A 14923-nucleotide genomic window follows, 5' to 3' on the forward strand; every position below is an offset into this window, starting at 1 on the left:
CACCCATCGGAATGTGGGGAATTCACCAGCTTCATGCTCTTCCAGCACTGTGCCCCAGCTATCTCTAGAGGTGGCAGAAACCAACCCCTGCTTGCAGTGTGCGCAGCGAACACCAAGCCAACATCAGAAGCAACTGGGAATGGGAGAAACTACTGCTTTATTCCCCCGCATCATCCCCTCAAATCACAGCCCAGGAGGCTGTGGCTACAAGAAAAGCCTCTGGTGACTGCATTTGAGAAACACTGGTCTATGCTAGAAAGACAACGTTTATCAAACTTCTGTTGCACTACTGAACAACAGATTTAAGTATGAAAGATTGTGACCTACCCTGAGAATTTGATCACCTTCTTCTAATCCTTCTTTTGCTGCAGGGCTATCCTCAAGAACACCAGCTACAAATATACCTACATCATTGCCACCAGCCAACCGCAAGCCCACGCTGTCTCCTTTTTTGAATTTTACCAGCTTCATGCTTGGCCTGTAGGTTTATAACACATTCCAATTAACGGAGGTACAATAGCTGAAAATGCAGTCACAGACTAGCAGCTCTGTATTAGCTGCAGAGCTACATGAGCAGAAAATATGTTCATTTATTGCAGTTTGACATCATCATATGCAGGCTATTTTTTCAGGAACATACTATAACAGCATAATATTCCTCTCAGCATCTGAGCTTTTGAAAATAATGTTAACATTCACTTAAGAGATTTTGTTGCTTGATTTAATATATTAATAAATTGTATTTTAGGAGAACATTTCAAAATGTAAGGGGGTTGGGTTTTTTGGGTTTTTTTAAACAACATTCCCTTGGAAGTTTACAGCTAGATTATATTTCTTAAAATCTCTTTTTCTGGGGGAGAGGAGAATAGCACACAACATGGTAACTTCTTATTAAAGGGCTCTTCTGAATGCAGCACTGTTCATGCTTAAAAGAGGGGGAGGGGGGAAGCAAAACTTGGGAGACAGAAAACATGACTCAAAACACATGTATTATTTAGGAATTTATTACAGTGCTGATGGAAGATTTCACCAGGCCCCGAGCAGGGAAAGCCACTCTTGGGCTCCCTGGCAGGGGCAAGGCCTCAGGCAGATGGAGCAGCAGTCCTGGAGGTTAGCATCTCCCAGCCAGCCATTCACTGGTGTTGGGGGCATGGGGCCACACTGCCAGGAGCTCCAGTGGTGATTTTAAGGGTCTGGGGTTTGCTAAGGTAGGGGTGGCTGAGAGCCCCAGGTCTTTTTAAAATCACCAGGCCCCAGGGCAACTGCCCTCACCCATCCCCATCAGCAGCCTCCAGTGATTAGTAAGTTTCAAAATGATGAAATATGTAATACTGATGACAAAACACAGATGAGCCTCAACTCCCCCACCACTAAAACTTTTAAACATATTGGATATATACGTAAAGAAGCCCTACGTGTCTTGCAGAAATAACACTCACTGGCTTAAGGAACGCTTGTTCTGCTCAAGGACTGTGGGATCAGGTTGAAATCAAGAATTTGAATTACATTACCGAAGCACTCCATCTTCATGAGTTGAATTGGGTAATGGACCATCAGATGGGCTGACTGGTAAATCCACATCTGGCTGTCCAGCTTGAGCATACACTGGCTTTGGCTCTATTAGAATAAAAAACAAACAAAAAACAACACAACTTGTCATGCTATTAATTCTTTATCGGGTGGGGAACCAGTACAGCTTAACTCAGTCTTGCAAAACTGTCATCATGAAGTGTACCAGCTCAAGAACAAAATCCTTCTCCCATGCACCACAAGTGCCAGTAATGAAAAAACTTCTTGTACTGACAGAGTAAGATTACTTCTCTTGGGCAAGTAGATTTTGTTAAGGCTGGTGAAATTACTGCACTTCCTCCCCTCCCCCCCCCCCCCCCATTGTACTTTGGTAATTTCAGTTGAAATTTTAAAGTATGCAGAATACACCATAGATAAATACATGACTATTTAAAAAAGGGGAAAAAAACCCCACATTATACTGTTTTGTTCCAACAACATAAGATTTGGACATTAAGGATTAAAATTAGCACTAGGGCAACCACTGCCCAAAAACAGAGAAGCCAAGGGCTCAATCAGTTCATGCAATATTCCAGTTAAACAGTTATACATTTCTACTTTAATTTAATCCCAGACCTGCAATTTCAGCTGCCTTTGACTTACTGTTCAAGCTTTCCCCTTCTCCTGTCATCACTTCTCTATCTGCTCACTCATTTCTTCCAAAAGAAAATGGACAAAATGTGATCTTCCCACCTCTCCATGGCTTGTCTTCATTTCCCCTACCACAGTTCTCTTCCTTCTCCCCCGAAATAGATCTCCTCCTCCAACCCATCCACTTACCCCAGTGATTTCTTGAATCCCATTACCTAACTTCCTTAATGCCCATTCTCAGCCCCTTCTTTATGCCTTAACACTCTCCTCCTCTGACTGTCCCACCCTCTCAATACAAGCATGTTCTAGATTCTCCCATGAACAAAAATAAAAACCCACCACCCTTATATCCATTTGCTCCTCCGATCTGTCTCATCTCTTTTCTAAGCTCATAGAAAGTACTATTTACAGCAGCTGCCTCTCCAATTCCATCCTAGCTCCTCTCCAATACAACTCTTGCCCCTTTCACTCCAATAAAATGGCTCTTGCTAAAATATCTGATAACTTGTTCAAGCCAAGGCTCAGAGCCAGTACTCCGACCTCTTCCTCCTTGATCAGCCCACCTCTTTAAACACAATTGACCATGCTTCTCCTCCTTGAAATCTTGTCCTTCCTTGATTGTCTCCGTTTTGTCCACTACTCTACTCCTAAATCTACAATGATTCCCTCATTAGGTCCACCTTTCCTTCAACATTCTGTGGGAATTGCACAGGAATGTCATTGGTCACTTTCTGCCCCCTCGATCATCTCTGGATAATCTCATCTGCAAAATATAAACTCAACCACAGTCTCCACAATAACGACTCTCCCAACTCTTTACTACAGACCTGCTTCCTTCCATCTAAACTGAAATCTGTTTGTGACGTTACCATGAGCTCAAACTCCAAGCTGCTAAAATAAGCTTTTAATCCCCCAAACCTTCCCATGATTTTTTTTTTGATCACTGGAGAAACTACCATCATCATCCTACCTATCACTCAGGCCTGTAACCTGGGCATTGTCATCAGCTTGAACATCCTCTCTCAGGTTCACATTCATGTGCTGCCTAACTCTTGCCAATTCTTTCTGCATTATACCCTGAAGATACAACTTCTCCTAATTATCAGGACAAAAGACGGAGGGAGTAGAGGATCCTCGCTCCGTTGAGACCTGAGGAGTCTACTGAAATACCACAGGGGAATACAACAGTGTCAGCGTTCTGGGCCTATCTTTCTTAGGCCTGGAAGGCTTGCCTAGGCTTATGGGGAGGTGGTGAGCAATGCCATGGTGTCAGTGGCGCCGAGGTGCTTGTGTTCAGTGCTCAGTCAGAGTGCTCTTGCACTGGAGCCAAGACGGATTCCATCAGGAAAGCCTTGAGGTGAACGTCCCTTTCCTTCTTGGTACCAAGTTTAAACAGCTTGCAAATACAACACTTATTACTACTGTGGCCATCTACTAAGCACCACAAACATTTGCAGTGGGGGGAGGGGGTCACTCAGGCATGGGCTGATAATAACTGCAACATGACCTGAAGCCTGGGGAAGAGTCATGCCCCAAACCGAGGCTAAGTACCTATGGCACCTACAGTACAGCAACTAACAAAAAACTATTTATAGGGAAAACAAAGTCCAACTAGGGAAATGTGCAATAGCTAATGTGGAGACAAGCAGATTCTAAGCATTGGAGGTGGCCAGAAGTGTCCCAAATGGGCCAGAATGTGCACACCACTCCAGAGGGAACCTGAGACTGCTCCACTACAGGTACTGCTAAGGGGAAATCTTCCAGCACCGGTGTACGTGATGAGCACAGCTACGTTGAATGGACATGAGCAATCACTCAAGAACTAAAACATCTGCTCAGGCTCTCATGAATTACTGCAACTTCCTTTTGTGGGCCTTGACAAATGCAATCTTACCTTGCTTGTATCCATTCAGAACAATGTTGCAAAAATATTTTTCTAGCTCATCAATGACTGTCACCCAGACTAACACGGCTGCATCTCTATCTCGTTAGTCTTTAAAGTGCTACATAGCTCTGTCTTTTGTTTTAGCTAGACCAGACTGACACGGCTGCATCTCTATCACCCCTTTTCTCAGAATTTCTACATTGCTTCTCCCTTCTGTACTGAATAAACTTAAGCTTCTTGTCTCACTTTCAAGGCCCATACAAGCCAGTCTAGCTATTCGGAAAAAGCCCTCCACTTTACTTTGGCCTTGGAAGCCATGACAGAGTCCTCTTAGCAACAGCCATGCTTGAACACAACTGCAAACAACAGTTTTTAAATCCCATACCAGAAAGCAAAAAATGTCAAACTTTGGGCACATCTCTGCCATTACTCATTCACCCAGGGAACTAGGGACAGAGATGGACCTTTTTGAATGTGCATATTCTGAGTACGCAGTTGCATATTTTAACCGCTTGAGAGAAATCATGCTACAGATTCAAAGCAGTGCAAATAACACTAAGGCACCAGGACTGGAATTTATTTGAGATAGCAGGCAAAACTTGGCATTTACCTGGCAAAGGTGGAGTTTGTTTTTCATTTCTTTCAACTACAGCCTCTTCCATTGTTTTAGAAACAGAGATATCATCTGCACTCTTCACAGGTGTAGAGATGGCACCTGGTTTTGATATTCTCTCATCTTCTCTGCTCCGGAGACTGTAGTATCAGAAAGACAAGAACCATATGGCATTTAGTTTGTACTCCACGCTACATCACAGTAATCCCCCCCCCCCCCCCATTTCTGCACTTCAGGTCAAACAGATTTGCTACCAGATTCATCCTCAAATAATCTGCATATGACACCTCTCTACCTTTTCCCCTAGAAAAAGGAGAACAATATAGAAGAGAGTGCTCTTTTCACTGCCCCATGCCTTTCTCATGCCTTGCGTGGACAGTATTCCAAAAAGCAGTATGTTCAGTAGCAGGAATGGAGATGGTAGTCTCGGTGAGACTTTTCTCCTGTGGAGTCTAATGATTTCTGAAGGAAAAACAGGCTTTACTATGACTTTCGACCCCTATGGGGACTGAGAAACTCAGCTAATGGCAACTCTTCAGCAGGGAAAACATGTTTCCTTTCCCTCTGGATACACCCCTTGAGATTGGGAGAGAAGGCAGGCTTCAAAATCCACAGCTCTTCAAAATCATTTCCATTTAAAATTAATGCAATTGTGGGAGCGTGTCTATCTCCCACACCAGTTCACTATTTCATGTTTCTTCAGTGAAAACAGGACTAGCCTCATGAATTTTCTCCTTTTCTGCTCCGGAATGGATATACATATGCTTATAACATCTAAAGAAAGTATGAAGTACAACATTCCCTTGCCAGATGGTCTCTGGGGAAGTGAACCCAGGACCTTTAGATCAGGACCTTCAGCACCCCCATTATATGAGATGGATGAACAAGTATTTTAGCAAAGAAACAGTAAAAAAAACTGTACTTGTATATATGTACAGAACCACAGTGGGTTGTACCAGCATGTAGTACACTATAATTATGTGAGAGCAGCAGCCATATAGTCACTAATGAGATTCAAAATCTATATAGCCTTAAGAGAAGTATACCACTAACTTAACTACCTCCTAAAAATCTTTCAGGTCAAAATTCTGGTACTTATGAATTTCAGATAGTTTTTAACTTACTATGGCTAACTATAATCAGCACTGGTGAACCATTTAATCAATTGCTGTACTCAAATGAAGATTACAAAAATATACGCATTATAAAAAGCACTGGTTTACAAGATTTTCAAACTCTGCTAAAGTGTTAAATACACGTATATATAAACATTTTAACAGAAAATACTGAACAAGTCTGTTTATCTTAGCTGTCAATAAAAAATTCACTGAGTGTTCTAAAGGAATTATGTATTTGACAGGCATTTGACAATACTGAATTTGACCTTGTTAGAAAACAGTTGTTTCCCTGAAGGCACAGAATGAAGTCACTAGGAAGGACTTTGGGTAGAGAGCTCTTGATGAAGTACATCGTACAAGATAGCACAACGTGATTAGATGGTTTTCTGTTTGGATCCCTCTCTCATGGGCAGAAGAATTCTGAAAGATGCCACCTTGTTAAAGAAACTACTGTTTCCAGAAGCTAGATGGAGCTATTGGTCAGTGTACTGTATTTGTATCTGTTTAAAAAAAATGTATCCACTGATACACATTACACACAGCAACCGTTATTTTAGTAATACTAAAATCACTAGGGGGCTGCAACCTCTGCTTGCTACACTTGCCAAACCCCTTTCTCCGGGGGTAGGTGGCAGGCCAGGGGGGAGGGGGCAGAAGTAGGCTGGGGTGTCCACTTGGGGGTTGTGAGTGAGGTGGGTGGAACTGCAGGGTCTCGGTGGATGGGTGAGACTGCGGGGTGGAGGTGCAGGGTCTCGTCAGGGCAGTGAGTGGGAAGGTTCTCAGCTTGTGGAAGTGGGGGCCACTTACTTGCTTCCGCGCAACTCCCAGCACCATAGCTCAGACACCACTTATCGCTGCTTTTTAAAAACTAGCTAATTTGCTCTGCATTAAATTACTTGAATTAACTATGATTAATTGAGAATCTTAATTTTCATGCCATTCTGTAAGTTAAGAGTTACCCTCACCTGCAGTGCTGGCTGTATTCACTTTTGGTCACCTTACCTCCAAAAAGATGTAGCAGACATGGATAGATTTGCAATGCAGGCAGAGAGAATTATTAGGATGTATGTGAAGAGAGACTGAACAAATTAGGACTGCATCGTGCTGCGAGCAAATAGCCCCCTGGGACATGTCCATGCAACACATACTAATGAGTAAGCAGGCACACACTGGGGGCTCGGATGGCAGAAGGGACACGGCGTGGCTGGGCTCATGTGGCGGAGGGAGGGTCGAGCTCAGCCGTGGAGGGGACCCAGCCCTAGCAGCTCCTCAGTGGCGGCACAGCATCCCAGAGAGTGAAGCGGGAGAAGCCCATGCCCTGGGGACAGTGCTGAGGCTGGCCCCAGCACGTAGCAGAGACAGTGGCCCGTGGATGCTGATGACATCACACTGTCATCCCACAGAGGAAGCAGGTGGGGGAGAGGGGCGGAGGGAGAGAAGCAAGTAGACGTGACTACCTGGTAAGTCTAGGCTCATCAGGTAGTCGACTACTCACTTACATCCCTATTACTCAGTCGTAAAAAGTTATTTCACAAAATTTAAATTGGTATTTAAACATGGCAGTAAATGGTGCCTTGACTTGTAGCTCAGGCATAGTCTCCATCTAGCTTCCAATTTTTGGTTATGTCCTTGACAATTAGAGATCAAGATTTTATACAGCCATATGAAATCAGAGAAAAAGCTTCATTGTGGTATGGGTATGGGAAAAACAGAGGTTAAAAAAAATCCAATGGGTCAATACTTCAAATGCTGCTAGAATTAGTCTCAGAGCTCAATTTCACTGTTGCTAGAAGTAAGCTATTTACAGGAGGGAGATCTTAAATAAGGAAATCAAAAGAAAACCAACATGTGTAAATCTACATTTTTCATTTACTTTGAAATTTGACAAGGCGTTGCAAGAATTACCCACCATTTCAAAGTCTCGTTATGATTAATTTCACAAGGTTTAGAAAGGGTTATTTTAGAACCCTAACACTTCAGGTTGAGTAGTATGGTGGGATAGCAGCACTCTTCTGGTTGTTGTATCTTTGCCTACCATCTAATGCCTTAATACTCCTGAATGAAACACTCCCAAAACGTTAATATTGCTGAAATTATCCATTCAGCTATTTCCCTACATTTTAAGACTATCAATTTCAAGAAATAAAGGTTTCACTTAATTCACTGATTTAAGACCACAATTATCATCATAATCTACAGGACACAGAATTTCATCCATTAATTGCTGTCCATAGCCCAAAACTTTGTAGCTTAATTAAAAGATTCATATTTTAGAAAGCCACCCAATCTTAATTCAAAGATGCCAAATAATGTCCAATTTACTACACCCTTAGTAAAGTGTTCCAGGGTCATTAATTATCCTCACTGTTAAAACTGGAGTTTTACTTCCAGTGTGTATTTTTCCAACTTGAACTTAAAAGATTTTGGATCCTGTTATTTTGGTATATTAGATTAAAAACTTTAGAGCTCTTAAAATTAGATCACTTCGTTCTGTTTAAGTATTTAGACTATGATCAAGTCAACACAACCTCTCTCTATAAGCTAAACAGCATGACCTCATAAAGTCTTCCATTGTAATGCATGTTTTACAGACAAAACTCATCACGAACACTACAGTTTTTCTAAGAACTAAAACTGTTTTAAAAGCATGGCAACAGAAATCAATTCGCAATTCCAATAGCGATCTAAGCAGCGCCAAATATAAAAGGCAATGTGACACCTCTGTTCTCCTATTGAATGTCTCCTATTTATATATTCAAGGTTTGTGTTTATCCCATTGTCACAGAACTGCAATGGGAGCGCATACGTAGCTGGCTACCTACAATGATCCCTAAATTTTTTTTTTTCAGAAGAAACTCCAATATTCTTTTCACTAAAGATCTTGACAAATCTACATTTATCCCCCTTTACTTTCTACACATACAAGAAAGTGAAGAAGAACAGTAGGAGCCCTAAAGTATATACAACACCCCAGGGCCATTTCTACTTGTCACTACTTTTTTTTAAATCCATTGCTTATAGAAATGCAGGTCTGAAATCTTGCAAAGTAAACAGGTTGAGTTTTTCTATATTTAATCATCCAGCAAACTTCAAGATTATGGAAGTGTCTACTACAGATCCTTAATCAGCAGAGTTATGATGATAGCGCCCCCTAGTGTAGATACAGTTTAAGACAGCAGGGAGAGGACTTCTGGCATAGCTAAATCACCTCCCCAAATGACATTAGCTATGCTGACAAAAGTACTCTAGTGGTACAGTTGCATTTCCCACTGACACTACAACCAGGAGCTACGCAGTGTAGATTGGTGCACTGGCATTCCATTCAGCGAGTCTAATGGAGACCCACTAAATTGACTACAAATTGTTCTCCCATCTATCCCTGAATGAGAAGAGTAAGGTAAGTCAACAGCCAAGTGTCTCCTTGAGACACCGCAATAACTCGACCTAAGGCACATGGATTCCAGCTACATTAGTCACATTGCACACTTTAGGTTGACTTACGGGGGTGTGTAGACCTATCCTAGGGGTTCTGTTGGCATAGCTGTGTCAGTTGAGGGTGTAAGTGTCCATTTTCTCTCCCTTTCTTTCTCCCACTCCTAGCTGACATACTGCCAACATTTTGGCATGTAAACCATGGCTATGTTCTTCATATCTCTGTTACTCCAAGCTAAGAGTGAACTTGAGTATTCAGAAGAGTAAAGACCGATAGTTAAAAATGGGTATAACAGTACACACACCACACTAAGTACCTACCCACCTGTAGAACATTAGAAGAAAGTAGCTGAAGCAAGAAAAAGATGGTCATTTTAAAAGCACGGGAAACATAATATTGCTGGAACCAGAAGAAAAATATAAAATAGCGTTGGGTTTGGACTTTTCAAAATTTGATAGTAAATGCTTTGAATTTCATTCTGCAAGATGACAGCATCAAGTCACTTCCTAGGACTGTTTTTAAAAAGGGACAAAATCCTGTTGAAAATTATAGCTTCATTTCCTATGAGTCACCAAAGGTGTTAGTTATTTTGCAGTGTATGTGTTCTGACAGTATTGCTGTTTACTTCTAACATCTGTGCTCTGTCAGATAGGTGTTTTTTAGTATGCTTCATATTGCATCATTTTAAAATAACCTTCAGTCACAAAACAAAGTCAGCTTCATGTAGTTTCATCAATGGACCACTCTGACTTCTTTAAGAAATGTAATGGTTTAACTGTAACGAGAAAACGTTTCGTGTTTCTACACAAACTCTTCAAGCAGGATTGACATCGAGGCACAGTCCACTCCAGGGCTTTTAGTATTTTAAAACTATTTAGCACCAAAGAGACGAGAAATTTTAGATATGTACCTCAATGGAAGGATAGTTTTTTCCTGCTTTGCATGGCATTCCAGTTTCAGTGGGACATTATGGATGTTAACAAAAACGGAAAGAACAAACAGTTGAGTTGTTGAATGAAAGCTGTGTACGTTCTTGATATCTATTAGTAAGAATCAAAGCTCCAGGCCCTTTCTTGCAGAATTCTAATTATGACGCTTTTAAGAGAAAATAAAAAGACTGATTCAAAAAGATGCTTCTTTAGGGAATACTGAACTCAAATAAGTTCCAAAAGGAGAATTATTCCAGTTGGTGTAGGACAGGGGTCTCCAACCTTTTTAAGCATGAGATCACTTTTTGAATTTAAATGCAACCGAAGATCTACCTCACACCCAAATACCCTTGCCCCGCCTCCTTTGTGCCCCTTCTCCGAGGCCCCGTCCCTGCTCACTCCATCCTCCCTCACTCACCAGGCTGGGGCTGAGATGCAGACTCTGCTCTTGGATTATGGGATCTGGAATATGAGAGAGGCTCTGAGCTGAGCTTGGGGCAGGCAGTTGGGGTGCAGGAAGAATTCTAGGTGCAGGATCCAGCAGGGTTTTGGGATGCAGGGGTGCTTGGGATTAGGGCAGGGGCCTGCCATGCGGGGCGGGGAGGGAAAGAGGATTCATGACTGGGGTAGAGTGTCGGGATGTGGGCTCCAGCTGTGCCCTGCTGACCTCAGGTGGCTCCTAGGTGGTGGCACAGTGGGGCTAAAGACAGGCTCACCTCTGCCTTGGCCCTGCACCACTCCCGAAAGCAGCCAGCAAACTCCCTCTATTCCAAGCCCTGTTGTGTCCACTCTCTGCTCTGGGGTGATGGGATACAGACTGGGGGGAGGGCACCCTGACATCAGCACCCCTCCTCTCCCTTCCATGCCCAGAAAAAAGGAAGCTCCTGAGGGGATACCTCCAAGGCAAAGGGGAAGGAGCCGTGCAGGGAGAGGCAGCTGAAGCACTGGCACTTGGTAACCTCTTGGCCAAACCAGTCAGGATCACCTCTCAGAGGGTCCAAGATCTACTGGCTGGTGACCACTGGTTCTCAACCTTTTTAAGCATACACCCCGTTTCAATATATTAAAATTTCACGGATCCTCTTCCCAAGGGAAGAAGAAAAAAAGAGAAGAGGAAAAGGAAAAAAAAAAGTAAGGATCAGGCCTAAAAACTTTCCATGTGCCCCTCTGCAGTACCGTCGTGTACCACCAGGGGTGCGCGGACCATAGTTTGGCAACCACTGGTGTAGTGTAAAGAAGAAACACTATTCTGAGAAGCCTTTCAATGTCTATGGGTAAGCAAGTCCCACGCTTTCCTGCTGTCTCTAGTATACTGGATATGACAGCCACTTGCAATTTCAAAATTAGAGGCTTAAGGCTTGTACATGTTAAAGCTGGTCTACATGAACTCTAAAATATAGGCTTGCTCTTGTCCTGACTGGCTTTGTAATAAGGTACTTACACCATTCATTAAAGCTAGACTAAATCTTTGAATATGCCCTGTTTGTAGACTACTTCCCAGAAACTAAAATTGCATCCAAGACCATTTGATAACCTCTGTTTCACCTGATGCCTCTTCAATATCATGTAGACAGAGTCTCCTTGAATTACACAGTCTTTATGAAGAATTAGTCTTCCTGACAGGAAGTCTCTCCAGAAGAGGAGAAATAATTGAAGGGCAGCTGCCATCTATTTCAGATCCAACACCTCCCTGGCCAGCGTGAAGCTTTGAGAATAGATATGCTTCTTCCTTTATCCTCTGAATGGTCTCCAGGATCATGGTTAATGGAAGAAAATGCAAACAAAAGACAACATTATGGGCACAGATGAGAGCACATGTTGTCCTTTACCTTGGTCTGGTGATCACTTAAACTGAAAGAGAACTTTAGAACCTTTGCATTGAACCTGGATGCAAAATACTTCTATTGGGGGCAACACGAAGCCTTAAGTCAAAAGGTATTTGCACGTAGACTACGTATCTCCAAGCCTATTCCTTTATTTGGCCATTCTGCTTGTATGATAAGTCACCTTTTGTGTAGAAGGCTATCCAATGATAGAAATATGGCTTCCAGTGTACTTCTCTGTGGATATGAGCAAAAGCAGAGGTGTTTTCAGGCACCACCAGAACAGAATAATGGGCCAAATTTGGTGATCGAATATTCTTAGTTTTTCCTGTGCTTGAGCCAATTGATGTTTCAAACTCCTTGTCTATCCAAGAACCTTGCCCCACTCTGAGACTGGCACTGATTGTCACACCACAGTTCTGATATTCTGTAGCCATCCAAGCATCTCCTGACTTCCAGCCACCAAGACAAATTTTGATACTACAAACTGAGATACATTAGACACGTAAATTAGAGAAGAGAAGCACATGTGAGTTCAGGAAAACCAAAAACTATTGGAGAAGATGTGAACAGAACTTTACTACAACAAGAAGTCAACACAAGAAACTATTACCAGTAAAAATATCAGAGTCCTAATTAATATGGCTAGAGAACTGATCATCTTTATATATAGCATAGCATACACCAGCATCTGAATCCCTTCTCATGAGAGAGCAATGCTATGTATCTATGACTGCAAAATGTAAAACAGCACTGCTAAGAGTTATTTGGCATTGAGAACAAAACTGTTATTCTATAATCTGGGCAATGAAGCAAATTACCTTTTGTTCCTTTTTCAGAAAGGGTGTTCTCATGTACAGGTTGTTAAGGAAGGGGAACACATGAATTTCCTCCTGCCTCAGAAAAAACGTGGGGAATGAGCACTTTAATAGGGATCCTTGGGGGTGGTTGCTGGGACAAAGGGTCAAGTAGTGTATTAGTAAGTCTGCCCATTGTAAACTAAAGAAAACTGAGGGCATCCCTTGTGTGTAACTTACAAGAATGTGCACATATGAATCCTACAAGTGGAAAGATAGCCTTCATTCTGAAGCTTGGGTTTGCAAAGAAACTTTTTCCAGAAACTAGAGATCAAATATGGCTTTGTCTTCTCCAGAATGTGGGTACTAGGAACAGACAAGTGTAAAATCTTCAGTTACCTACAGCATTCATCATATTTTTGAGGTTCACCTGGTTGAAGAAGTGGGAAAAATGTAAAGCCCTCCTGGCTCTGCCTTCCATTCCAATTCATAATTTAGGCTGACAACATCCAGGACCATTTATCAGCCATTGCATAGATCCCCAATTATTCGCAAATTCCTACAGCCTAGTCCCTGAGAAGAGACTGGGGATCAAATGTAATCAATCTTGATTAAGGAGGCCAAGGTTTCTTCTCCTTGGAAGTGGTCCTCTTTGTGCCCAGCCTAAACAATCACTTGCACCTCATCCACTGCAGGGGGCGGCAACCTTTTCAAGCCAATGAGCCAAACTACATCAAAATTCAGAACAAGTCATCCACAAAGAGCTATATAATAACGCCTATTTGCATGACTGAAAATATACAACTTAATATTATTGATAATTCACATGATGATTAATATAGCATAAAGTCTGTAAGTACGTTTCATTTAAAAATGGGACTTCTGCTGCTACTGTGGGTGCTGCTTGTGGATGTGGGAGTGCAGGAGTCAGGGTGTAGAAGGGGTTTAGGGCACAGGAAACAGGGCAGGGAGCTGGGGATGGGAAACAGTATGGCGGGGGAGGGGACGCCATGGAGTCGAATTACCTTACATGGCTGGGGCTTGGCTGCTGCACCCAGACAGCAGTGGGATCGCCAGGATCCGGACTGTGGCCTCCCTTCCTACCCATGACACAGTAGGAGGGGGGCCACCACCAGCCCTTTCTGTGGCCAGATGGGGATTGGATCGCGGGGCCTGCCCCAGGATCAGGGCTGGCAACAGGACACTGTGGCCTTGTTGACTAGGCTTCATTTTAAATAAAGTAAAATATTATGCCCAACACAACAGGTTTCAACACTATTTATGGCAGGGGTGGGGAACCATTTTTGGGTTGGGAGTCACTGACACAAAAAAAAAATCAGTTGGGGACCACAAGAGTAAGAATGCAAAAAAAACCACCCCTCCAAAAAAACCCAATCCTCACTGATGTGGCCCCTCTCCCCCCACTGAAACACCTCACTCCCCTAGTGCTCCAGCCCCATCGGGGTGGGGCAGAGGTAGGACTGAGGTTCAAGGCCTCAGGGCAGATAAACTCTTCTGCAGTTCCAGGGATAGTGGATTTTGTGAGGACTACCCAGGCTCAGGGTGTGGCCAAAATAAGGGGTTCAGTGTGGGGGACGAGGCTGCCATTGAGTGGGATATGGACAGGGTGCATGATAGGGGTGGGAAGTAAGGTGCAGGAGGGGGCTGAAGGTACGAAGTTTGGTTAGGAGGGAGGGTGCAAGAACAGGCTGGGAATAGGGTGTCTGGCCGGGGGAGGCAGCAGGAGCAAGGGAAGGTGCAGAGTCTGGCCAGCAGGGAAAGTGCAGGAGCAAGGGAGGGTGCAGGAGCTGGGTGGCGGTAGGTGTCTGGCCAGGGCAAGGGTGCAGGAGTAGGCTGGGGTGCAAGGTCTTGGTGAAGGGTGGGTGAGGGCGCTGGGAGTGTGGGGTCTTGGCTAGAGGGGGTCACTTCATTTCACGCCACTGGCATCCCAGGCATGGCTTTCCACTGCTCCCACTGGCTCAATTCTGGCCAATGGGATCAGTGGGGAAAGCCTTCAGGAAGCACATCGGCATGCTGCTGTTCCGCAGCTGGGGGAGGGGCGGTGGTGGCGGCGGCGGCAGCAGCACATGGAGCAGTTTCTGGTTCCACTTCTTCCCTACAAGTAGGCTCCTGCGGGGAACCTAGGGGGGCTCTCCCCCTTCCCA

General features: G+C 43.6%; 1 protein-coding gene across 8 annotated transcripts in view; it reads right to left on the minus strand.

Moving 5' to 3' along the window:
• Nucleotides 1-14923, minus strand: part of TJP1 (tight junction protein 1) — a 299612-nt gene that overhangs the window by 60240 nt on the left and 224449 nt on the right. For all 8 annotated transcript variants that reach the window (XM_075897730.1, XM_075897727.1, XM_075897726.1 and 5 more), the window contains 3 exons: nt 4656-4798; nt 1512-1617; nt 328-478 (listed from right to left, as the gene is read on the minus strand). In XM_075897730.1, the coding sequence (XP_075753845.1) occupies nt 328-478; nt 1512-1617; nt 4656-4798 (400 nt within the window). The remainder of the gene's footprint in view (nt 1-327; nt 479-1511; nt 1618-4655; nt 4799-14923) is intronic.

This window comes from Pelodiscus sinensis, chromosome 14, assembly GCF_049634645.1.
Source record: "Pelodiscus sinensis isolate JC-2024 chromosome 14, ASM4963464v1, whole genome shotgun sequence".
In the NCBI taxonomy this organism is placed as follows: Eukaryota; Metazoa; Chordata; order Testudines; family Trionychidae; genus Pelodiscus; species Pelodiscus sinensis.